The following is a 22,790-nucleotide window of genomic DNA, read 5'->3' on the forward strand; positions in this document are numbered from 1 at the left end:
GGCAAGTACTCTTGCCTTTTTAGTTTTTTTTGTTGATTTCTTCAATTGCATATAAGACTTAACCGTATCTAAGAATGAAACTCAACCGCATGAGAAGATGGACACTTCGGTACATGTGAGTTACCTTTGTATTCTCTTCCCCGCGCGTCGCGCCACCGCCACCGCCTAGGAGTGGTGGATCTACCATGAATAGGTTGACACGAGTCTTTCACCACGACAAGGCTATCAACCCCATAGGAAAACCACGGTCAAACGACGGGATATGATGGATTCCGGCGGAAATTGCCGGAGGAAGGTAAACCCTAGAAAAACCGCAACGGCCTAATTTAATTGTGTCAATGCAGACAGGCATAAGCCCATTTTATAGCTGATTCCTATTTTACGCATAGGTTGCTAGAAAGCGACCTAGCGCGCACCCTCTCATGATCCTCTGTACGGGTCAGCCCATGGTGCTTTTTCACCGGTTCTAGAACCTTCCCTGGATCTTTTTTCTTTTGGCTTTTTCTTTCTTTTATCTTTTTTGGATTTTCCTTTTTGTTTTTATTTTGTTATTTTGTTAACTTTGTTTTTGTTTTTTGTTTTCATGTTTTTTTTCTTTTTACAAGAAAACTTTAGATCTATTCATCTTCAATCATGGTAGTACAACAAATATCAAAAATAATTAAAAAAAAGGTAGATCCAAATTCGTAGGCCACCTAGCAACAAATATCGAAGGCGCGCCGCCGTCATCAACCCTCCCTCGCCGGGGCCGGGCAAAATTTGTCGTAGTAGACAATCGAGAAGTCGTCGTGCTAAGACCCTATAGGACTAGTGCACCAGAACAACAACCACCGTGATGAAGAGTTGCGTAAATCAGAAGGATCCAACATGAAAAACACGGATCCAAGCGGATCCACCAAAGACAGATCCTCGAGACACACCTCCACACGCACATCGATGATGCTAGATGCACCACCGGAACAGGGGCTAGGTAGGGATAACCTTAGTCCATCTTGAGAGAGTCGTTGTCGTCTCGCCTGGCTGAGCAGGACATAAATCCTAACAAAACTCAAATAAACATCTAATAACGGAGCCCTCCTGCCGGCAAGGGTCAGGATCCATCGTGCCCCAATGGCCCTAAGACCACCGTATACGAGGAAGACCGATGGCGGCGCCTACGGGAGGCCTGAACCCTAAGTCCATTTTGAAAGGAGGCGGTGACTGAAGCGTTTCTTTTTCTTTTTCATTTTGTGAACATCTTTCAAATTTGTGAAGATTTATTGAAATCATGAACAATTTTTTGAAATCCTTATCATTTCTTCAATTTGCAAACATTTTCTGAAATCATGAACATTTTACGAATTCATTGTTGAACAATTTTTTAATTCACGGACATTTTTTGCGGTCAAGAACATTTTTCGCATTTGCAAAAAAAATTATAAATTCACAAACATTCTTCACAAATTCTCAAACATTTTTTGGATTAGAAAACATTTTTTAAAACTCAATGAATAGTTTTAGAATCAGCAAAAAATTTCAATCGATGAACATTTTTTTAATTTGGAATTTTTTGTTTTGTCAAACGCTTTTTGAATCAGCGAACATTTCTTGAATTGATATAATTTTAAAAATTTGGGAACAAATTTATAAGTATTTTTAGAAAAATCATGAACATTTTTTTGTGGTTGTTAACATTTTTTGAATTTGTGACTATTTTTCAAATTCATGAACACTTTATGTAATTAAGAACTTCTTTTGAAATCCCGGTCATTTTTTTATTGATGTTAAGATTCAATCATAGTTATTGTAACCTTTCAAGAAAATTGATGAAAGTGCTTGTTGCATTATGACCTTTCAAGAAACCAAAAGGGGTAACTTTGATCTTGCCTACATAAAAAACTTTTGCCCCAAGAGATTCAACCAGTACTGTTTTTCCCCAGCCAATGGTAATTCAGGTGGTTTAATTACTATCTGGAATGGCAACATGTTAAAGGGTGAAGTTATATCTAGCAACTACTTCCATATTACTATCAAACTTACTTCTAACCTGGATAATAGTTGTTGGTATATCACTAATGTGTATGGTCCCAACTCTGTGGATGGCAAACTAGAATTTGTGTCTTGGCTGCAGAATCTTAACATCAATCAGAGCAAGTTATGGATAGGGGATTTCAACTTCATTAGAGGACCTGACAACAGAAACAAGCCAGGAGGTGATCCAAACAGCATGATGCTCTTTAATAATATCATCATAAATCTTTATCTAGTAGAAATACCATTGAAAGTAAGATCATTCACATGGAGTAACAAACAGGACAATCCACTATTGAAAAAAATGGATTGGGTTTTCACCAGCTCCCATTGGACTACTGTACATCCTTCAACCATGGCTATTCTATTGGCTAAGATCTCATCTGACCATGTTCCCATTAAAATTATGATTGGCAGTGCTGTCCCCAAAAGCAACATTTTCATATTTGAGGAGTTCTGGACTGAATTTAATGGTTTCATTGATGTAGTTGAGAACCATTGGTATAATTCTATACACTTCTCTGATTCAGCCAAGCATCTAAATGCCAAATTTAAAGCTCTTAGAAGAGGCCTAAAAAATGGAGCAAGAAATTCTCACAGCTCAGTAAAACTATTGAAAACTGTTGCTTTTATGTCGAGCTCATTGATGGATTGGAAGATCAAAGACTACTCACCAGAAGGGAAGCAAACTTTAGGAAAATCCTCATCAACCACACCAATAAACTTCTAGAGGCTAAAAGGTTATACTAGAGAATTAGAGCTAATATCAGATGGGCAAAACTTGGTGACGAAAATACCAAGTTCTTCCATGCTGTTGCATCTCAGGTTTTTAGGCACAATTATATCACTTTCCTGATATTCTCTGATGGCCAATGCAGTTATGATCATGACCAAAAGGCTGCCATAATATGGGCATCCTTTAAGGACAAAATTGGCACTCAAACTGACAATATTAGGGATTTTGATTTATCTCATTTGAGAATGGATAATATCACATCAGATCTTGATAGACCCTTTTCAACTGAGGAAATTTATGAGGTTATTAAGCACATGCCCAATGACAAGTCTCCTGGTCCTGATGGTTTTAATGGAATATTTATGAAAAAATGCTGGGACATCATCAAGAATAGTTTCTATAAATTCATCGATGATTTTCATCAAGAAGCTGTCACTTTGCTGCCTATCAATACTGCTTACATTGCACTTATTCCTAAAAAGGACAATCCTGAAACTCTCAATGACTTTAGGCCCATCTCCCTGGTGAGCATGCCTATCAAAATTGTCACAAAATTACTGGCAAACAGAGCTTAGCCAGTCATATTAGCAAGGGTCAGCAAAAACCAGTATGGATTCATTAAAACCAGGAACATTCAGGATTGTCTAGCTTGGAGTTTGTGAAAGTTCCTGGTTAGGATCATCATCTTCAAGATTGACTTTGTGAAAGCTTTTGACAAAGTAAACTACAATGCTATCATTTTCATGATGAGGCGTTTTGGATTTAGTGACAAATGGATCAGGTGGGTCAACATGATATTATCCACTGCTTCCACTTATGTTATTCTTAATGGTGTTCCTAGGAAAAACATCCATTGCAAATGTGGTGTTAGGCAAGGAGATCCATTTTCCCCACTGTTATATGTGCTGGTTGGTGAATTGTTGCAAATATTAGTTAATGAAGCTTGAAGAAATGGCACTGTTAATTTACCTATTGATACCAACAATACTGAAAGTTACCCCATCATCCAGTATGCTGATGATAATCTTATCATTCTGCCTGCTCAGGAGGAGCAAATTGGTAATTTTACTGAGATCCTAAACAGCTTCTGTAGGTTTACTGGGCTCATTGTTAATTATAGCAAATCATCCCTTGTGCCTATCAACATCTCTGACGACAGATCTCAAGAATTAGCTGACATTCTTAGATGTAAGAAAGAATCCATGCCTTTCACTTACCTAGGTTTGCCTATGGGTACTACAAGACTAAAAGTTGTTGATCTCATGCCAATGGTATCCAAGTTGGACCACAGATTATCTAGCATTGCAAACTTGATGACTTACTCAGGTAGACTCACACATCTTAAAGCCATTGTCTCTGCTTTGCCCATATTTGCAATGTGTTGTATCAGAGTGCCTTTCACTATCCTGGATCATTTTGAGAAATCTGGGAGAAGCTTCCTATGGTATGGTAAGGGGATCAATAAACATGGGAATTGTTTAGTTAAATGGGAAAAAAATATGCCTACCCAAAAAAGCAGGTGGTTTGGGTGTTCCTGATCTTAGAATGCAAAACAGGGCTCTGCTTACCAAGTACCTATACAAATTCTTCAACAAAAATGACATTCCCTGGGTCAAATTGATATGGAACAATTACTATCATAATGGGGAGCTACCAAAATTCCCCACAAATGTGGGATCCTTTTGGTGGAGGGACTGCTGCTCTATTCTCCAAGATTTTAAAAACATGACAAATTGCTCTGCAGGTATTGGTAACACTGTTAGCCTATGGTATGATAATTGGTGCTCTCAACCAATAATGAGCATGATGGCTCAGCTTTTCTCATACACAAAAAATGAACACATTACTCTGGAGGCTGCCACCAACCTGGATGACACTAATTTTTATGCATGTTTCATTTACCTATCCAGTATTGCTGTTCAACAGAGTACTCAGCTTAGCTATAGAACCATGATTAATGACAGAGGGAACCAAACAGTGATGGACTCATGGAAATTTCATTGGGGTGGCTCCAACTATTCTAACAAAAGGATATATCTAGAATATATTGGGAACTCTGTTGATGCCCCCAAACCATTTCAGTAGATATGGAAATCATGTACTCTAGCTAAGCAAAAAAAATTCTTCTGGCTGCCATTACAGGACAAATTAAATACTAGAGACTTTCTTACAAGGAAAAATTTCCATATTGAATCTGCCAGATGTGTGCTTTGTGATGATGAACCTAAGGAATACCTTTATCATCCGTTCTTCAGTTGTGATTTCAGCCAGAACTTCTGGATGGCCATTGGTTTTCAATGGAATACTGACTATGAGCTTTTGGATTTACTCATGGAGGGCAAGAAACACAACCATGTTGTATGCTACAAGGAGTGCCTCATTACAGGATGTTGGAGTATTTGGAAGCATATGAACAACATCATCTTTGATCAAAAACCCAAGAATATGCAGTACTGCATCAGTACATTCAAGGAGCACTTTGAGATGATTATCAAAAAAGCCAAACCTAGTTTGAAGGAAGGGATGCAGAGCTGGCTAGACTACTTGTAGATTTCATTCATTTGTCTTGTTAAATCCTGTATAGTGATGTAAATTGTTCTATCATATTAATGAAAATCAGAGTTACAGTGGGGGCCTTCCCCACTGTGTTTGCTAAAAAAATAAAGCATTGAAAGAAGGAAAACGAAAAAAAACAGGGACGCCATGCGCCCACATATGGCTGGCCGAAATCATGCACAAAGGAGGGAGGGGGTGCGCGTTCGCGGAGCATCCAGATTCGCAATACGATAATTATGGCTATTCTTTGGAGTCTATGGAAAAGAAGGGATGCAAAAATCTTCAAAAATGAGGTGGAATCTTTAGGATTCGTCTTACGTCGTGCAACTCAAGTCATTTTTCTTTTGGTCTACTCGATGTTTTTCTTTTTTTTCCTTGTATGTCCGCCTTCTGTGTATATATTCTCTGTTGAACCTCAAATTCAATAAAATGTGTTCAGGCTGGCTTTTTTTTTGTGTGTGTGTTCTTTTTTGTTTTGAGAAAGTTTGTGTGTGTGTGTTCAAAGCTGGCTTTGCCCGCCTCAAAAGGTAGGAGCTCCAACTTTTACAAGTTAGGCCTATTGTCTTATCGTACCTCCTCGGAGCCCATAACGGCCCAGATCAGCCCGTGCGCCCGCGGCTGGACCATAACGGCCCACTCTACTTCTCCGCGACGCCCCACCTATAAAATAGACTCCACACATCTTCCGACCAAAACCCTACCCCTCGAACAACCGCGCCGCCGCCGCCGCCGCCGCTCCCCAGCGTTCGGGTCGCTCGCCACCGGCCAGCTCGCGCCGCAACTCCGCCATGAAGGTACGCGCTGCCCTTCACCTCCCGATGCGCTCTGATGTGATCTGTTCCTGTGCGACGCCTGATTCGTGTGGTTTTGGCCTTGGTTTCAGTTGAACATCGCGAACCCCACCACGGGGTGCCAGAAGAAGGTCGAGATCGATGACGACCAGAAGCTGTGAGTGTTTCTCATCTCGCCCTTCGCCCTTTAGATCCGCGTCGTGGAATCGCCATGCTTGATTGCTATTGGGAAATCGCGCTTCTGTGTAGTGTATCTGTTTGCAGTTTGGTGGACTCCTGAATGCTTGCTGTAGTCTTTGCATCTTGTCCTTTTACTTTGTTAGAAATTGGATGGTGCGTTAATAGGACGATCTTCTAAATGTTATGGTGCGACTAGAATCGTGTTAATCGATTGCTGTTGGAGTGGACTAGAATTGAAGTTCTTTGAGCGTTGTTATGAAATAACAGTAATATCACGTAGGTTACTACTTGGTGTCAATGTTCAAATATAGTTTCAAGTTGCATTTTCCTACTTTGAGCGGCAGATAAATGCACATTTAGACTGCGTACTCTGGACTTGTAAATATGTATTCCGAGTTAGCAAGCGCACAACAATAGTAGATATTGTTGGAGGGCTAAGCACACCACAACCCTCCCACATTCTTAACAAATAGATTAACAAACAGTGGTTTCCAAAAAAACTTGTGATGCTCAATACTGATTAGTTTTCAGCAAAACATAGGATACCATGGACCCTGTAATGCCATGGACAAGGTTGAACTGTTTTTCAACCGCTTCAAAAATATGACGTGATGCGACTAGCTGTTTTGGTGGAAAAATGTTGTAACAGAACAAAGGTAGTTTACCTGTGAAACCACCATAAGCACGCTGTAGTGGTTAATGATAAGTATATTCGAGTTTGTTGGCTGACAAAAATTTCCAGTTAGAATTTACTCTTTCCATTTTTTGTTTGGATATTTAACATTTTGTTATGAACTATAGGCGGAACCTTTATGACAAGAGGATCTCCCAGGAGGTAGTTGGTGATCTTCTGGGTGAGGTAATCTACTGGCAACGTATTTCATGGCTACTTATTTCATGATACATAACCCTTGACCTGATGTTTTGATAGTTTTGATCAAAGATATCTGTCATTTCCTGTATTTTCAGGAATTCAAGGGTTATATCTTCAAGATCATGGGTGGATGTGATAAGCAGGGCTTCCCGATGAAGCAAGGAGTGCTAACTTCTGGGCGTGTCCGCCTTCTGCTTCACAGGGGTATAACTTTACTTCCATTGTACATCTTACTTACATTTTCCCACTTGGACTGAAATCTTACCTGCATCTCTTTTGTGTCAATTCTGCAGGCACGCCTTGCTTCCGTGGTTTTGGCAGGCGTAATGGTGAGCGCAGGAGGAAATCCGTCCGTGGTTGCATTGTCAGCCAAGACCTATCTGTTATCAACTTGGTGATTGTCAAGAAGGGTGAGAATGATCTGCCAGGCCTTACCGACACTGAGAAGCCCAGGATGAGGGGACCCAAGAGGGCCTCCAAGATCAAGAAGCTCTTCAACCTTGGCAAGGATGATGATGTCCGCAGCTATGTCAACACATACCGCAGGACCTTCCTTAACAAGAAGGGTGAGTTCTCAACCGTGCCCTATTCTTGTTCCATCTTGGATCCTGCTTGCCCACTTTCACTTTTCTTTAGGAAAAATATTCTTTCCTTGTAATATCATAGTGCTTGTCTGAGCAGTTTTGTGTCTCTCATTTACCGCTTTCTTACCTGGATCACATTGATTGTTATTTCCAGGCAAGAAGGTGAGCAAGGCTCCCAAGATCCAGCGCCTTGTGACTCCCTTGACACTCCAGAGGAAGCGCGCCAGAATCGCAGACAAGAAGAAGAGGATCGCAAAGAAGAAGTCAGAGGCTGCAGAGTACCAGAAGCTGCTTGCACAGAGGCTCAAGGAGCAGAGAGACCGCCGCAGCGAGAGCATGGCCAAGAGGAGGTCGAAGCTGTCTGCTGCCACCAAGGCTCCTGCTGCCTCTGCCTAAGATGTTTACAGTCTTCCGTTATTAGCTGTAATAGCGGAAGAATTTCTCGCACTTTGTTGGATGATATGAATCTAGCTGCTACTTTCAGCGTTGTTGAGTTGTAATTGATGCTGTTTTGCGTGAACATGGGTACCTTAATCGTCAGGAGTTTGTTACTGAATGAACAAAATTGCATGAACTTGGATAATTGATGCAGTTTTGTGTGAACATGGAATCTTATCAAGAGGTACTTGTTACTCAAGTTCTATGGTGGTTCAGGTTGAGGAATCTTATCAAGAGGCACTTAACATTTTTCAGTACTTTAATTTGCTCGATTTGAATTCTGAATTTACTATTGATGTTTTCATACATCTTGACTGCTATTTGTGCTAGATGATTTTCCACCACATCATAAGATTCTTGAAATATACTATAGGCGTGTATTAGTTGGATCTTCGATAGTCTTTTTTGTTTGAAATGGAATTGGAACCGACTGTTCTATAGGTTCACTACCTTGAGTCAATCAATCTTTATGTTATGTTTGACATGCTTTTAGTTTTTTGGTGAATTTTTATAATAGATCTGATCCTTCCTAGAAAGAAACTTGCCAAAGTTTTGGTAGGATCATGCCAACAATCCGAAGCTCGGGAGATTTTCTTTATTTTGCATTTGTTGTGTTGCGATTCCTTTCCTATGTTGCAAGTTTCACTTCTGACTTGCATGTTTAGTCTGCTCTAAGGCAATCAAGAGATGCAAAAGCTAAAACTTGTCAACTAAAAGCTGATTTTTTTCTTCAAAATGTCCATTCACCTCCTCATCCTCCTACTCTAGATCATATATTTGAGTATTTGACCCTACACCGTCCTTAACTGAGTCATCTTCCCCTTCTCATGACAGTTGAACTATGCAGTCCTGCAGAATTTTCCTTAGTGGCGGCCAATTCTTTATGCCCTTGTCTTGCTATAAGCTACTCCCTCCGTCTCACAATATAAGACATTCTATGCTAGCTTGCAAAAACGCCTTATATTGTGGGACAAAGGGAGTACCTCACTTCCTTCCTTTCTTCTTTCGCATTTCTTTGTCGGAAACCCCGATGTTGGTTAAATATATGTTTTGACTCAAGATCAAAGGCAAGTAATCATCCATGAAGAAATTGAAAACGAGATGTGATTAACACTTTAGACCAGTTTATGTTCTTCATGATAGTAAGTTTACAAAAACGAGAAAGCTAACCACCTGTCGACTGGACATTAGGGACAGGCACGAACGAGTCCCGCGTTGTCAGATAGGAAATAAGCGGCTCGCGATCCACCTTATCCCTTCCTCCTTTCTCTCCCCCGACGGCGTCCAATCTCCTTCCTCCTGCGCCAGGTGGCCAAGGAGAGCTACCAGGCGCGAGACCAAGTGTAGCAGCAGCTCCTCGTGGCGGCCAAGCAGGCGGCGGCGCTAGCAGCGACGACACTGGCGCTGGGTACGTCGAGCGTCACCGACTTGGACTGTAGCCTCCTGTCGTCCCCGATGGACCCCTTCTTCGACCCTATCACCTCCTTCGACCGGTGCTGCTGCGTCGGCCGGTCGGCGGCAAGCTCAGCCGCGCCAGCCCGCCCCCGCCGGCCAAGCAGCAGCTGCAGCAGCAGTGCGGCACCGACGCGATTCTCGACATGCTCGCCGCGAAGATGCCGCTGCCGTCGAGGGACCGGCTGCTGCACTCTGTGCACATGCTTCCGCTGCTGCTGCTGTAGTCTCTGTTGTAGTACATGTATGCTGAGAATTATGGAGCAGAGATGATGTCTTCACGCCTTGGTAGCCGATACAAGGTCTCAACCACATTTTGGCTGCTTAACCGAAGTTGCAGGGCTGAATTTGGTGGCTTACATGGGCAGCCCACGGCTCTACTCTGTTAGCTTCGGTTCAGTAACTTCAGTTTTGTAAGAACTTGCCAGGCCATTTTTACATGTATTTTCTTCCCAAAGAATATCACAGAATTGAATGAATGATCTCCTTCATGGTGTATCTCAATCTATAATTTTTTATAGTATGATTATTCTATGGAATGAATGATCATCTCCTCCATGTAGAAATGCTACTCTGACTGACTCTTAACATCCTTCTTGCATGATAATTAAGGATTGCTGCCACGTGTCACCGCCCCCCGCGCTCATGCGGCTAGACACTCCTTGCATTGTCATTCCCATGGTTCCTTGCATTGATCAATCAATGGTCTAAACGAAGCAACAACAAAAATAGAGTCCGATAACTCATGTACCTCGGTCCTGATAACTCACACATCACAAACCTGATGACTTATGTACCCCGATCCTGATAACTTTAGCGCGGGGAGTGGGGGGTAGGGGGTTGATGAAGTATCCGCCGGTAACGGACCTGATAACTTATGTACGCCGGTCTTGGTACTTTTGTGAATAGCATGATAACTCACACATGATAGACCTGATAACTTATGTACACGACCCTGATAACTTTGGCGACAGTGGTGAGGGGTGGGGAAGAGCTGTTGGTGAAATATACCCCCCCCCCCCCCCCCGATAACTTTTGTGTGAATAGCATGTAACTCACACATCGCAAACCTGATAACTTAGCTACAAACACCGCGGTAAATTTAGACGCAAGTAAAAAGTTGTTGAAACATACTCTGGTTACTTCTATGCAAATAGCACGGTAATATATGCATCGTAGACCTGATAAATTAGGTACAAAAACCATGATAACTTTAACCCCTGGGAAAGAAGTGGTTGAAAACACACCTCCGGTCACTTCTGCATAAATAACATGTTAATTTACATATAACATAACTAATAACTTTACGGTAACTTTTGAACAAAAAAGTCATCAAAACAAGCCAACATGAGATCTTATTTCGAAGTTCTCGTCGTGTCGGATTTTTTTATGTGAAAACGATTTTTTCAACGACGGTTTGAGCTATAAAATAATTTATAGTTTCAAAATAGCGAAAATCTACAATGTCATCTGCTTTCCTGTGCTCTAGTGCATTTGCATGTGGGGAGAACGTTGGAGGAGACATTTTTTGTCCGGGTAATTTCTATATAAACATGATGGTAAATGACGTACCACAAAGGTGATAACTTATTTAGTCTAGGTCTGGTAACTTTTGACTCGAAAAAAAAGTCGTCGAAATATACCAATATGGGATCTAGTTTCGAAGATCTCGTCGTAACGAATCTTTCATGTGAAAACAGTTTTTAAATCGGAGCAACGGTTTAACCTACAAAACATTTTAAAGTTTTAAATTTGATGGAATTTTTGATGACATCATCAGTTTTGTCCTATATGCATGCATGCACCTATTAGGAAAAAAATTAGACGAATATGTTTATTTTCGTATTAAAAAAAGAATCAACACCCAGCAACATCTGTTACTTATCTTCCGGTCGACTTCGAAGTTAGCATTGTCCTTACAAAAACTACCACAACTAGATGCCACAATCGGGCCTAATTATCGGCTCATATCAATCCGCTCTCTTCCCCAACCGCACGAGAGGCGATTTGGGAGGAGAACCAATGGCCCCTTCCTCCGGCGGCAAAGCCACAAGTCCCCACCTCCATCGCCGGCCCAGGTGCTTAGGCTTCGGCCGGTAGTTAAGATGCAAAAAATTTATTGTGGTTTCAAGTAGGACCTACAAATAAGGCAGGCGATATCCTCCTTCAACCATCTCGAACAAAGATGGCATCGTCTGGATCTAATGGGACAAAGCAGGTGCCCTTCTAGATATGGCTTCGGGCAGCGACAGCAATAGGCGGTGCAAGACGTTTGGGCGGTGCACCAAGGACTATGGAACGGTGCGTTTTTTTTTTTTGTTTTTTTTTGGAGAGGTGGATCAGTGTGTATGTGTGTTGTGTTTTTGGGGTCCTTCACCGTGCAGCTAATACTCATCCGCAGCCTGCACCATGTTCTTCGTTTTGAAGCTTAAGGAGATGTCGCGGGAGCTCATAAACGATATCTGCGTGCAATCAAATGTTCAATATAGTACTAAGCCAAAGTAGCTTAGCAAAATTCTTCAAATTTTGACAACAAAAATTAAATCCGAACAAACAAAGAGCTCATTTCACCTGCCTATAACAAGCTAATTTCATCATGCGCCAAACAAGTCAACCATCAAAATTAAGCTCAAGGATAATATTCATTAAATACTTTAATTAGAAAAAACTCCCTTCATTCCTAAATATTTGTCTTTCTAGAGATTTTAAAAATGACTACATACGGAGCAAAATGAGTGAATCTACGCTCTAAAATATATCTACATACATCCGTATGTCGTAGTCCATTTGGAATCTCTAAAAAGACAAATATTTAGGAACAGAGGAAGTAACAAGGTGCAAAAAGTAACGAGCAGATTAAATGGCCGATAAGAGTACTTGAGTAGAAACTAACATACAACTCTGGCAAACTCATGACAATAGAGTACCCATCATGTTCATGGTAAACTGCATCAGGTACAAACCCAAGAAAGCTACTCCAGTAACAAAACTTACAATGATAAAGTACCCATGTTCACGCAAAATTGCAACAATTACCAACCCAAGAAAACTGAAAGTAGCGGGTAGATTTTTCCAACAAAGTGCAAAGGACTGTAACCATCTTAAGCAGAGGCAGCAGGAGCCTTGGTGGCAGCAGAAAGCTTCGACCTCCTCTTGGCCATGCTCTCGCTCCGGCGGTCCCTCTGCTCCTTCAGCCTTTGTGCAAGCAGCTTCTGGTACTCCGCAGCCTCGGACTTCTTCTTGGCAATCCTCTTCTTCTTGTCTGCGATTCTGGCGCGCTTCCTCTGGAGGGTCAAGGGAGTCACAAGACGCTGGATCTTGGGAGCCTTGCTCACCTTCTTGCCTGGAAATAACAATCAATGTGATCCAGGTAAGAAAGCGGTAAATGAGAGACACAAAACTGCTCAGACAAGCACTATGATATTAAAGGAAATAGTAGTAACTTTCCTTAAGACAAGTGAAAGATGGCAAAATAACACAGCAGGATCCACGATGGAACAGGAATAGGGCTAATGCAGTAAACTAACACAGTTGAAAGCTCACCCTTCTTGTTAAGGAAGGTCCTGCGGTACGTGTTGACATAGCTGCGGACATCATCGTCCTTGCCAAGGTTGAAGAGCTTCTTGATCTTGGAAGCCCTCTTGGGTCCCCTCATCCTGGGCTTCTCAGTGTCAGTAAGGCCTGGCAGATCATTCTCACCCTTCTTGACAATCACCAAGTTGATAACAGATAGGTCTTGGCTGACAATGCAACCACGGACGGATTTCCGCCTGCGCTCACCATTACGCCTGCCAAAACCACGGAAGCAAGGTGTGCCTGCAGAATTGACGCAAAAGAGATGCAGGTAAGATTTCAATCCAAGAGGGAAAATGTAAGTAATAAGAAGTACAATGGAAATAAAGTTATACCCCTGTGAAGCAGAAGGCGGACACGCCCAGAAGTTAGCACTCCTTGCTTCATCGGGAAACCCTGCTTATCGCAGCCACCCATGATCTTGAAGATGTAACCCTTGAATTCCTGAAAATACAGGAAATGACAGATATCTTTGATCAAACTATCAAAACATCCGGAAGGGTTATTTATCATGAAAGAAGTTACTAGTAGATTACCTCACCCAGAAGATCACCAACTACCTCCTGGGAGATTCTCTTGTCATAAAGGTTGCGCCTGTAGTTCATACCAAAATGTTAGATATAGCCAAACAAAAAAAATGGAAACTCCAACGGGAATATTATGTCAATCAACATACATTAATATACTGATCATTAGCCACCCACTAAAAGCCTGCTTATGGTGATTTCAGAAGTAAACTACTTTGTTTTATAACAATGCCCATAAAATAGTTAAAACAGCTAATTTCATTATGTCATGGCATCATCCGTCATATTTTTGAAGCAGTTGAAAAAACAGTGCAACCTTGTTCATGGCATCACACGGTCCATTCTTACCTATGTTTTTCAAAACTAAAGTACTGAGCATCAAAAGATATTTGAAGCCATTCACTGTTAATCAAGTTGTTAAGAATGTGGGAAGGGTTGGATATGCTTAGCCATCTAATATTGCTGTACGCTTGCTAAGTCGAATACAAATATACAATTTGAGAGTAAACAATCTTAATATACATTTATCTGCAGCTCAAAGTAAGAAAATAAACATAGTGTGCTCGATGCAATTTGAAACCACACTGAAAATATAGCAAACATCCTTGATACAGTATTACTGTTATAAGAAGACTGTCAATAGCCCTCAAAGAACTTTAATTCCAGTCCACTCCAACATCAAAAGCTTCAACAGGATTCTAATCGCACCATAACACTTATAAGAGCGTCCTATTAACACACAATCATAAATAATGGTTCCACGCACAAGACTACAGCATTCACGATTCCACAAAAGTGGAAACAGAAGCGCGATTTCCCAATAGCAATCAAGCATGGCGATTCCACGACGCGGATCTAAAGGGCGAAGGGCGAGATGAGAAACACTCACAGCTTCTGGTCGTCATCGATCTCGACCTTCTTCTGGCACCCCGTGGTGGGGTTCGCGATGTTCAACTGAAACCAAGGCCAAAACCACACGAATCAGGCGTCGCACAGGAACAGATCACATCAGAGCGCATCGGGAGGTGAAGGGCAGCGCAGTCTCGGGTCAGATATGCGCGCATCGGAAGGAGGGGAGAAGTGCGTACCTTCATGGTGGAGTCGCGGCACGAGCTCGCCGGCGGCGAGCAACCCGAACGCTGGGTGGAGCGGCGGCGGCGCGGTTGCTCGAGGGGTAGGGTTTTGGGCGAAGAGGGTGCGGCGGAAATGTGTGGAGCAGGTTATATAGGTGGGGGCGTTGAGTGGGCCGCTATTGTCCAGCCACGGGCTCCGAAGTTGATCTGGGCCTGAAGTACAAAATGGGCTTGTGCCCGCATATATGGGAGCGACACGTTTTTTCTATAAAAAAAACTTGCATGATTGTATGTTGAGGTGTGTCTTATCTCATCCATAATTATATAGTGATGTGGCATACTTGTATGTTAAAATAAATAAGTTAGTGGGATTACTCTTTTAGGTATAAAAGATTTTCATTAGTTAAATGCAGTTGCACTCCGGATTGCCTCTTACAAATGATTTCATTATTAGTTATTCCTTTCTTCGTAAGCACTTGACTGTCGTTATTGCTACGGTATGTTATTACATTTTGTAAGAACTGTGAAACCCATAAGTGTTATTACATTTTGTTAGAATGCACTCATGTGCATTGCAAGTAGAGAAACACAATAATAATGGGATTTGCGTGTGCGTTTTTGATTCACGAGAAGGTAGATACTACATGGCGGGGTAAAATCAGATAAACTTTGTGCATACATTTTTCCTAGATGGGATGAAGTAATTTTTTATTCAACCTTACATGCAGCTTACACTTCCATTAACCTCCACAGGTTTGGGTGGATGTGCTATCTTTTAGGCACTACACTTCCATTAACCTGATAATTGCATGGGATGAACAGAGTTTTTTCTTCAACCTTACATGCAACTTATAATTTCTCTAGCCTGGAAGTTGCATGCAAATAGTTTTTTATTCTGACATTTAAGTGCACGATACAGAGCTTCCCTTCCTTGGTCTGGCCAAGCTTGAATGTAGTAAAGATCATCCAACCTTCTTTCAAGGGTGGCGGCACATCAATTAGGTGGAACTGAGATGTTGCTGTATTGAGCACCAGCATACCGGAGGCTCCCTTCCCAAAGGTCCAGTACACGAATCCATCAACCACCTTGCCAGGTTTGAAGGAGCTGGCGTCATTGGGCACCAGGGCCCTTTGTTTCCACCCATCACCCATGGAAAAATCTGCCACTCCATGGTGTGCGACGAGAACGCGGCGACGCGCGACGCAGACCACGCGCTGCAGCCCCTGTTCCTCCTGGTGGGAGAGCGTGTGGAGCTCAAGGTAGCTGCCGTCCGGCAGGATCTGGGTGTCGGGGAAGAGGGCCAGGGCTTGCGTGAGTGGGCTGTAGCTGGCTCGCTGCTTCCGGTGGGCGATGTGGATCTCGCCGTTCAAGCTGTAGTCGAACTCCGTGGTCGGCGGGAGGGCAGCGCATGCTGCGGGTCTGGAGGAAATCGGCGTCGCGGAAGGGTCGGAGGGGCGCCAGGGGGATGGGTAGACCGGGACCGCGTCCATCTCGCGCTCGACGAAGAACGCGAGGAGGGGCGGCGCGCGGAGCGAGCGGAAGCGGCGGCGGAAGGCGGGGGACGAGCGGACGGCGCGGAGGAAGGCGTGGCAGGTGAAGGCGGCGCGGGCGAGGTTCGGGAGGTCGGGGAGGCGGGCGAGGATCTCGCGGAGTAGGTCGTCGCCGAGGGCGCATATGGTGGTTCGAGTGGGTGGCGGCCGTCTCGCCGGCGGCGGCGATGGTGGGGAGGACATGGCGATTCGGATGGGAGCTCTCAGAAATGGCGATTTTTTCCTAGACGAGAAACGGCGACCTTTTTTTTTTTGAGGAACAGAAATGGCGACCTTAGGGTTGGGAAGAGCTTTGTCCTAATGATTTTCCCTGCAAAAATATGTTGAGTAGAAATTATTCGCATGGTTCCTATTTTTTTCTTATCCTTTATTTACACACTTTTCTAATTGCTTTGCTAGAAATATTTTACATGTGTTCTAGCATTCTATATTTCCATTTTCAATTATTTTATTATAGTAATTTTTTTTTCTCCAACGAATTTGCTTTTCTTATATTTATGTTTGCAAGAACATTAGCTGTTCCACAGATTTTCTTTTCCCGCCAAGGTTATCTACTTTATAAGTTTGTATATTTGTTTATGACAACAAAATTTGTTCCGCACACTTCCATATGTTCTCAGCAGCCATCCTCTTTTGTTCCTTAGATACTTGTTTGTAGAAATAAAGCACATCTTCCCGCAAAAAAAGGAAAAGAAATGAAGCACATCAGGATTTTTGTTCTTCTATTAGTCGTTTTTATTTTTCATGGATAATTGTTGAAACAACAAAATTTTATTCATTTGTTTAGTGTGGCCGTATTTTTGGTTCATTGTTTGTAAAAGAATCCATGCGATAATTTCATATATGAAAACTTAGTACGGATCTAGAAAATAGTTTGTCTTGGGATGAAATTTAGACTTGTTTTTAGTTGGGGGTGACAATTGGACTTGAGAGAAAGAGCTACAGGTATGAAATTGACATTTTCCAGTTGATCATATGTCCATGAAAGAGTGACATTCCAGCACACACAACTAGGCCTCTAACCCATATTTTTCAGAAGACTATGATGTCGTGCTCATGTGACAGACTCATGTAGATGTTAGAATTCTAGAGTTGCCATGGTGGAAATAAAACACCATAAAGTTCGACACCCATAGATGGTCGAAAGCTTTTTTTTTTCTCAAAGACAGAAAATCATTCATTCCAACCTCTGCAAAGTTACCATCACAACCCGCATCATGCGTCAAAGTGCAGCAAAGAGGAAAAAAAACTACAGGACTTATGTGAGAAAAGGTTGTAATGCTCGCCATCCTTTGGTTAGAGAAGACCAGTTCAATCACAATAATTCAAAACGGTGCCTAGGCCCATCTACACCCGACGAACAGTAAATAAAAAAAGTAAACAAAATTTAAAAAAACTGAAATTTTTAGTCATCCAAGATGCTCGTGTGCGCAAGGTGCGTGCAAATTTTTGTGGTATGCGACAAGCTTATCCATTACTATATCTATGTATTGTAGATCATATTGGGAAAATCCTGCATGACTCGTTGTGCACATGAATGCTTGTTCTTCTGCAGAATTTATTAGTTAAATACTTGGCGATGTCCAGTGTGTACTGAAAATACCTCCATGTAGTGAAACAGGTTGAGATTGTTACAATGCTTTGGACAGAGATCATCTCAAGTATTTTAAGCTGCATATCGTTCGATACTCGGACTCCAACTTTTGTCCTGCAAATTATGTCAAGAAGAATACGACAATGAAGAGACGTTTAGTAAAATATTTATTCTGTTGATCTCCTGATACCCTTAAATACCTTATCTTAGCCCTTCTATTTGTGGTCTGCTGCTTTATGAAACAATTCATTACCTGTGATTAGACTTTGGCTAATGGTCTTAGCGCGAACTGGTTATATACCAAGTAAAAATGTAAGCTCAAAGGAAAGTAAAAATATGAACCCAGAGTTTGAATCCAGGCTTTTGCAATAGAACCATGAACTGCCAGCTGACAACACTATTGTTTCGGTATATTGTTAGTTACTCGTGTAAGGGAGACCTTTTATGCTGCATAATTACCCGTGTTTTAGAGGGCACTCTCTGCTTTTTGTCGTTTTACTTTCTGAAATTGAACAGAAATATATATAAGCACCTTCTGTAGACCGAGTAGGAAGCTTGCATGGGTTTGTATAACAATTCTGAGCCCTTCAAATCAAATGGTTCATCCACTGAAGCACTCTATTTTGTCTATAGTTTTGTACAAGTTTGGAGTGCTGTGTGCACTGCCCGTAGCGTGCCATAACAACCGCTTGCACAGCAGGGGTTTCGCGCAGCACAGGTAATCTTCCTCTCCCTCTAGAACTCAATGTATCTCTTAGGTGCAAGAGTTTGCATATGTTGGACTTGATTTGAGTAGGCTGCATCAGAAGCAAGAGTCGAGGGAAAAAAAACTCACAAAAGGTTATGGATAGTTTAGAAGCAAGTTATTGTGCCTCTACAGCTCCAACTTACTCAAAAGCAGAAACTAGGCATTTCGGCATAATTAAACCACACGAGTAATCAATTACATAGCTTCAGCAACAGAATATTACTGCGACAAAGTTCCTCAACCCTGTGTTGACTGAATGACACGCAGGCGTGGAAGTTACAGCTAGGCGTTACATTACATGGATGACAGATTGACAACCAAAGATAAATCTGCATCCTTGCAATGAGCATATGATCAGCTCACTTCTTTGGCATTTGTGGCCTTCTCGCGTGTAGTTTCGGTCCTGGTCTCCATTTGCATTGTCCGCTCAATGCTATCAGTACCAACTGCATCTTCAGTGCTACTTGTTTGATCACTTACCTTGCAAGACTCACTTATGCTTTCAGAGGAGCTCAGCTGCTCTGCCTCTTTGGTGGAGGTAGAGAAGATGCTTCCCTCGTCTTCATCGCCTCCTTTGCTCACATCCTGCCATTCTAGCCTCCTCAAGAAACCTTCTTCGATCTCGCTAAGCGATGGATATTTATCCTCGTCGTTGTCGATGGTGCAAGGCAAACGAAACTCAAATGAGGTGTGCCTCCTGGACGAACCAATTAGCTGTTCGCTGTCCATTATCAGGTTGTTGGCCTTGTCAAAACTCTTTGAGCTTTCACTACTGTCATCACCATATTTCTCAGCCCCACTGTCATTGCCATCACCTTGATTGTGCTCACGATCCACCTCATCAAGTCCATCGGATAAAGTTGGCGATGACGAAAATGTCGAATATGATCCTTCATCCTCCTCGCGTTCTCTGAGTGTTTTGAGAACCAATGTCTTGAGCAAGTTCATGACTTGAACAGCATGCATCAGAGCAGTAAGAGGATCTGACATCTGATTGCAAGAGAATCATTCGCCAACGTTAGCAACTGTGTCAAAAAGAAATATTTCAAGTAAGGGAAATGTGGCAAGCAAATCAGTACCTGTGTCATATTGGGTGCGAAAACCATTGCGATATTTCGTGCATTCATCTTGTTTGACCCCTCTTCTTCGACAACATCAGCCATGAGCTCTACAACCCAGCTGAGAAGTGCAGCATATGTTACAGGAATATGCCTCACCAGCTCCACACATTGTTCCTCGGTGTTGCAGTTCAGGACTTGCTCTGGTGAGAGGCTATCAAGCACACCTTCGGGTAGTTCCCTGAACCAGGCCTGCATCGAATTGAACAACATAATTAACCCCTATGCTTTCACCATGCAGGAGTACCAAATGTGTGAAAATCCAAAACACATAAAAATTGAAGAAAAAATAAATAAGCTAAAGGTGTCAGGAAATCGACATTAATTATTTCATCAGTATCATAGTAGCATTTTTTCTGTCAGAAGAAAGCTAGTTAATTAGGAGTACACCAGTACACTCTTGGGCAAAAAGATAGATACCAATATCTCTGCCCATGGAAGATGTTCACTCTTATCTCATCAGTATCAGTGTCCGTCAGAAAGGTAGTTAATTAGGAGAACAACAGTACACTCTTGGGCATAAAATACGGACCAATGGCTCTACCCATGGAAAATGTTCACTAAGGTAAAACTTGTAATCTACCACATTTTACTAGACATTTCTCTGCACTTGTAATCTCACAAACCTATTTATCGGACGCGTTTGCACAAATGAATCCCAGAGAGACTAAAAACAGTGAGCTCCAGAAGCTCCTAGTACCTTAATCAAGCTAGCGAGGCAGTGGACGTCGATGTCGTCAGGAACGACACCCCTGTTCAGCTGCTCCCTGACATGCTCCTCCTGGCTGTTCTCCGGAGTGATGCGGAAGATCCCTTCTGCCTGCATGCATATCATCGATTCCATCCACACAGATTAGTCAGTTAACAAATTGGACTTTAGCAACGAACACACTCAGCTATTTGAGGAGCAAAGAGGAGCAGAGTAATGTGCTTGTGCAGTTGTGCTACCTTGAGGCCATCCTGAGAGTAGAGCCGCTCCTGCATGAGCAGGAGGATCTTGGGGACGGAGTTGCCCCTGTCGTCGTACCCGCACTGCATCGACTCCGGCGACACCCCGAAGACGCTCGCGCTGCAGGCCGGAAAGAAAACACATTTGAAATTCGAACCGAATCCTCATCCTCGCGGGAGATTGGTTTGAGGAGAAGAAGAGGAGGAAGCTACCTGGCGCTGGGCGCTGGGCAGGGGATCTGGAGCTCGAACTCGACGGGGAGGCCGAGGAAGCCCTGGAGGCGGTCGAAGGTGACGTGCGCGACGTGGCGGACGTCGGTGGGCCAGCCGATGTCCATCCCCCAGCCCGCACCGGCCGCGCCGCCCGCCGGGTCGTCCGCGTCCGCCATCTGGCACGGCAGCGCCACCGACTTGCGCAGCGCGGCGAGCAGCAGCTCCAGCACCTGCCCCTGCTGGCCCTGCCGCTCCTGGTGGTCCGCCTTCCGCTCCCCCACGGCCCCGCAGCCGTCGCCGGAGCGGGAGATGAGCACCACCTCGCCCATCGCGGCCTCCCCCTCCTCCTCCTAGCCGCTGCGCTGGTGTGTGGGCGGCGGCGGTGCCTGCTGGCTCTCGGGCTGAGCTGAGCTCGAGGGCAGTGAGTGGGTGGGTGAGTGTGGGGGGAGGAAGAGCAGCGGTGGTCCGATTTTGAATGGAGCGGTGGCCTGGGGAGCATGGAGGGGGCCGCTTTTTTTGTTTGGCTTCGGTTGTCCTCCCCGCGATCTCGATTTCGAATTGGGGGACGGGGGAGGGAGACGCACGTGGGGCCGGGAGACCAGACATGGGGGCCCCACCTCCAACGGCTGCCAAATTCAAATGCTAGGTGCTCCAACGACATGGCTGATCGATTCGTTCGTGTGGAAAATTAGTCGGGCTAGACTAAAGCATATCCAATAGCTGCACTGTAATAGGAGGGCATAACTGTTCTTCTGGTATTTTAGAACAAAAAAAAATGCTGCTTATGTAAATTTTGCTCCAGATTTTTTTGGGCGCCCAAAAGACAGCATAAGTGCTGCAAATATAGGGCACTTCGGCTACCGCCGCAAAACCAAACACGACGCCCATGCAGCCCCAACCGCGCCCGGGCATTTCCCACACGCGATAGGCTCCCTCTGGGCGCCGGGCCTCCATCGTTGGCTCCTCCGACGCGGGCGTCGATCCCACCGCCGCTCTCATGCTCCTCGCCAAGGCCAGCTCCTCCGCGGCAGCTCCCCCTTCAATCGTTCTCGCCATGGCCGCCCCTACTCGCCGTAGCGGTTTTGCGGCCACACGAGCAGCCGATGCGATCGTAGTGGATGCGCCACCTCATAAGAAGGCTGTTGGGCCCAAGCCAAAAGGCGGCGGCGTGAAGAGTGTTGGAAATATGCCCTAGAGGCAATAATAAAAGGATTATTATTATATTTCCTTGTTCATGATAATTGTCTTTTATTCATGCTATAATTGTGTTATCCGGAAATCGTAATATATGTGTGAATACATAGACACCAACATGTCCCTAGTAAGCCTCTAGTTGACTAGCTCGTTGATCAACAGATAGTCGCGGTTTCCTGACTATGGACATTGGATGTCATTGATAATGAGATCACATCATTAGGAGAATGATGTGATGGACAAGACCCAATCCTAAACATAGCACAAGATCGTATAGTTCGTTTGCTAGAGTTTTTCCAATGTCAAGTATCTTTTCCTTAGACCATGAGATCGTGTAACTCCCGGATACCGTAGGAGTGCTTTGGGTGTACCAAACGTCACAACGTAACTGGGTGACTATAAAGGTATACTACGGGTATCTCCGAAAGTATCTGTTGGGTTGACACGGATCAAGACTGGGATTTGTCACTCCATATGACGGAGAGGTATCTCTGGGCCCACTCGGTAATGCATCATCATAATGAGCTCAAAGTGACCAAGTGTCTGGTCACGGGATCATGCATTACGGTACGAATAAAGTGACTTGCCGGTAACGAGATTGAACGAGGTATTGGGATACCGACGATCGAA

The 22,790-nt window shown here is 43.5% G+C and overlaps 3 protein-coding genes and 1 pseudogene across 3 annotated transcripts; 1 reads left to right on the forward strand and 3 right to left on the reverse strand.

The window, feature by feature from the left end:
* The first annotated feature begins 5,939 nt into the window (after positions 1-5,939).
* Positions 5,940-8,334, forward strand: LOC125535352 (small ribosomal subunit protein eS6). Its single transcript, XM_048698405.2, has 6 exons — positions 5,940-6,096; positions 6,186-6,250; positions 7,075-7,132; positions 7,243-7,351; positions 7,441-7,713; positions 7,886-8,334. Exons 1-6 carry the CDS (start codon positions 6,091-6,093, stop codon positions 8,125-8,127), a joined length of 753 nt encoding a protein of 250 aa, XP_048554362.1. The 5' UTR covers positions 5,940-6,090; the 3' UTR covers positions 8,128-8,334.
* Positions 8,335-12,457: 4,123 nt separating this feature from the next.
* Positions 12,458-14,960, reverse strand: LOC125535353 (small ribosomal subunit protein eS6). The gene is made up of 6 exons (XM_048698406.2): positions 14,810-14,960; positions 14,611-14,675; positions 13,731-13,788; positions 13,530-13,638; positions 13,165-13,437; positions 12,458-12,964 (listed from the first exon to the last, which is right to left on the reverse strand). Exons 1-6 carry the CDS (start codon positions 14,813-14,815, stop codon positions 12,723-12,725), a joined length of 753 nt encoding a protein of 250 aa, XP_048554363.1. The 5' UTR covers positions 14,816-14,960; the 3' UTR covers positions 12,458-12,722.
* Positions 14,961-15,643: 683 nt separating this feature from the next.
* On the reverse strand, positions 15,644-16,542 carry LOC125534848 (uncharacterized; annotated as a pseudogene).
* Positions 16,543-18,833: 2,291 nt separating this feature from the next.
* Positions 18,834-21,477, reverse strand: LOC125540803 (rho GTPase-activating protein 2). Its single transcript, XM_048704358.2, has 5 exons — positions 20,967-21,477; positions 20,754-20,874; positions 20,506-20,625; positions 19,767-19,997; positions 18,834-19,677 (listed from the first exon to the last, which is right to left on the reverse strand). Exons 1-5 carry the CDS (start codon positions 21,293-21,295, stop codon positions 19,042-19,044), a joined length of 1,437 nt encoding a protein of 478 aa, XP_048560315.2. The 5' UTR covers positions 21,296-21,477; the 3' UTR covers positions 18,834-19,041.
* Positions 21,478-22,790: the final 1,313 nt, after the last annotated feature.

Source organism: Triticum urartu, chromosome 2A (assembly GCF_056163025.1).
Source record: "Triticum urartu cultivar PI428250 chromosome 2A, HENAU_Tu73, whole genome shotgun sequence".
Lineage (NCBI taxonomy): Eukaryota > Viridiplantae > Streptophyta > Magnoliopsida > Poales > Poaceae > Triticum > Triticum urartu.

What these genes read in the sequence shown, in the direction of transcription:
- LOC125535352 (XM_048698405.2), top strand. An exon ending in ATCGATGACGACCAGAAGCT is followed by an intron (nt 6,251 to 7,074) that starts GTGAGTGTTTCT and finishes TATGAACTATAG; the next exon opens with GCGGAACCTTTATGACAAGA. An exon ending in TTGGTGATCTTCTGGGTGAG is followed by an intron (nt 7,133 to 7,242) that starts GTAATCTACTGG and finishes CTGTATTTTCAG; the next exon opens with GAATTCAAGGGTTATATCTT.
- LOC125535353 (XM_048698406.2), bottom strand. An exon ending in TTGGTGATCTTCTGGGTGAG is followed by an intron (nt 13,639 to 13,730) that starts GTAATCTACTAG and finishes CTGTATTTTCAG; the next exon opens with GAATTCAAGGGTTACATCTT. An exon ending in CCGCCTTCTGCTTCACAGGG is followed by an intron (nt 13,438 to 13,529) that starts GTATAACTTTAT and finishes TCAATTCTGCAG; the next exon opens with GCACACCTTGCTTCCGTGGT.
- LOC125540803 (XM_048704358.2), bottom strand. Translation starts at nt 21,295, where the DNA reads ATGGGCGAGGTGGTGCTCATCTCCCGCTCCGGCGACGGCTGCGGGGCC. An exon ending in ACTCTCAGGATGGCCTCAAG is followed by an intron (nt 20,626 to 20,753) that starts GTAGCACAACTG and finishes ATATGCATGCAG; the next exon opens with GCAGAAGGGATCTTCCGCAT. An exon ending in TCGCACCCAATATGACACAG is followed by an intron (nt 19,678 to 19,766) that starts GTACTGATTTGC and finishes TCTTGCAATCAG; the next exon opens with ATGTCAGATCCTCTTACTGC.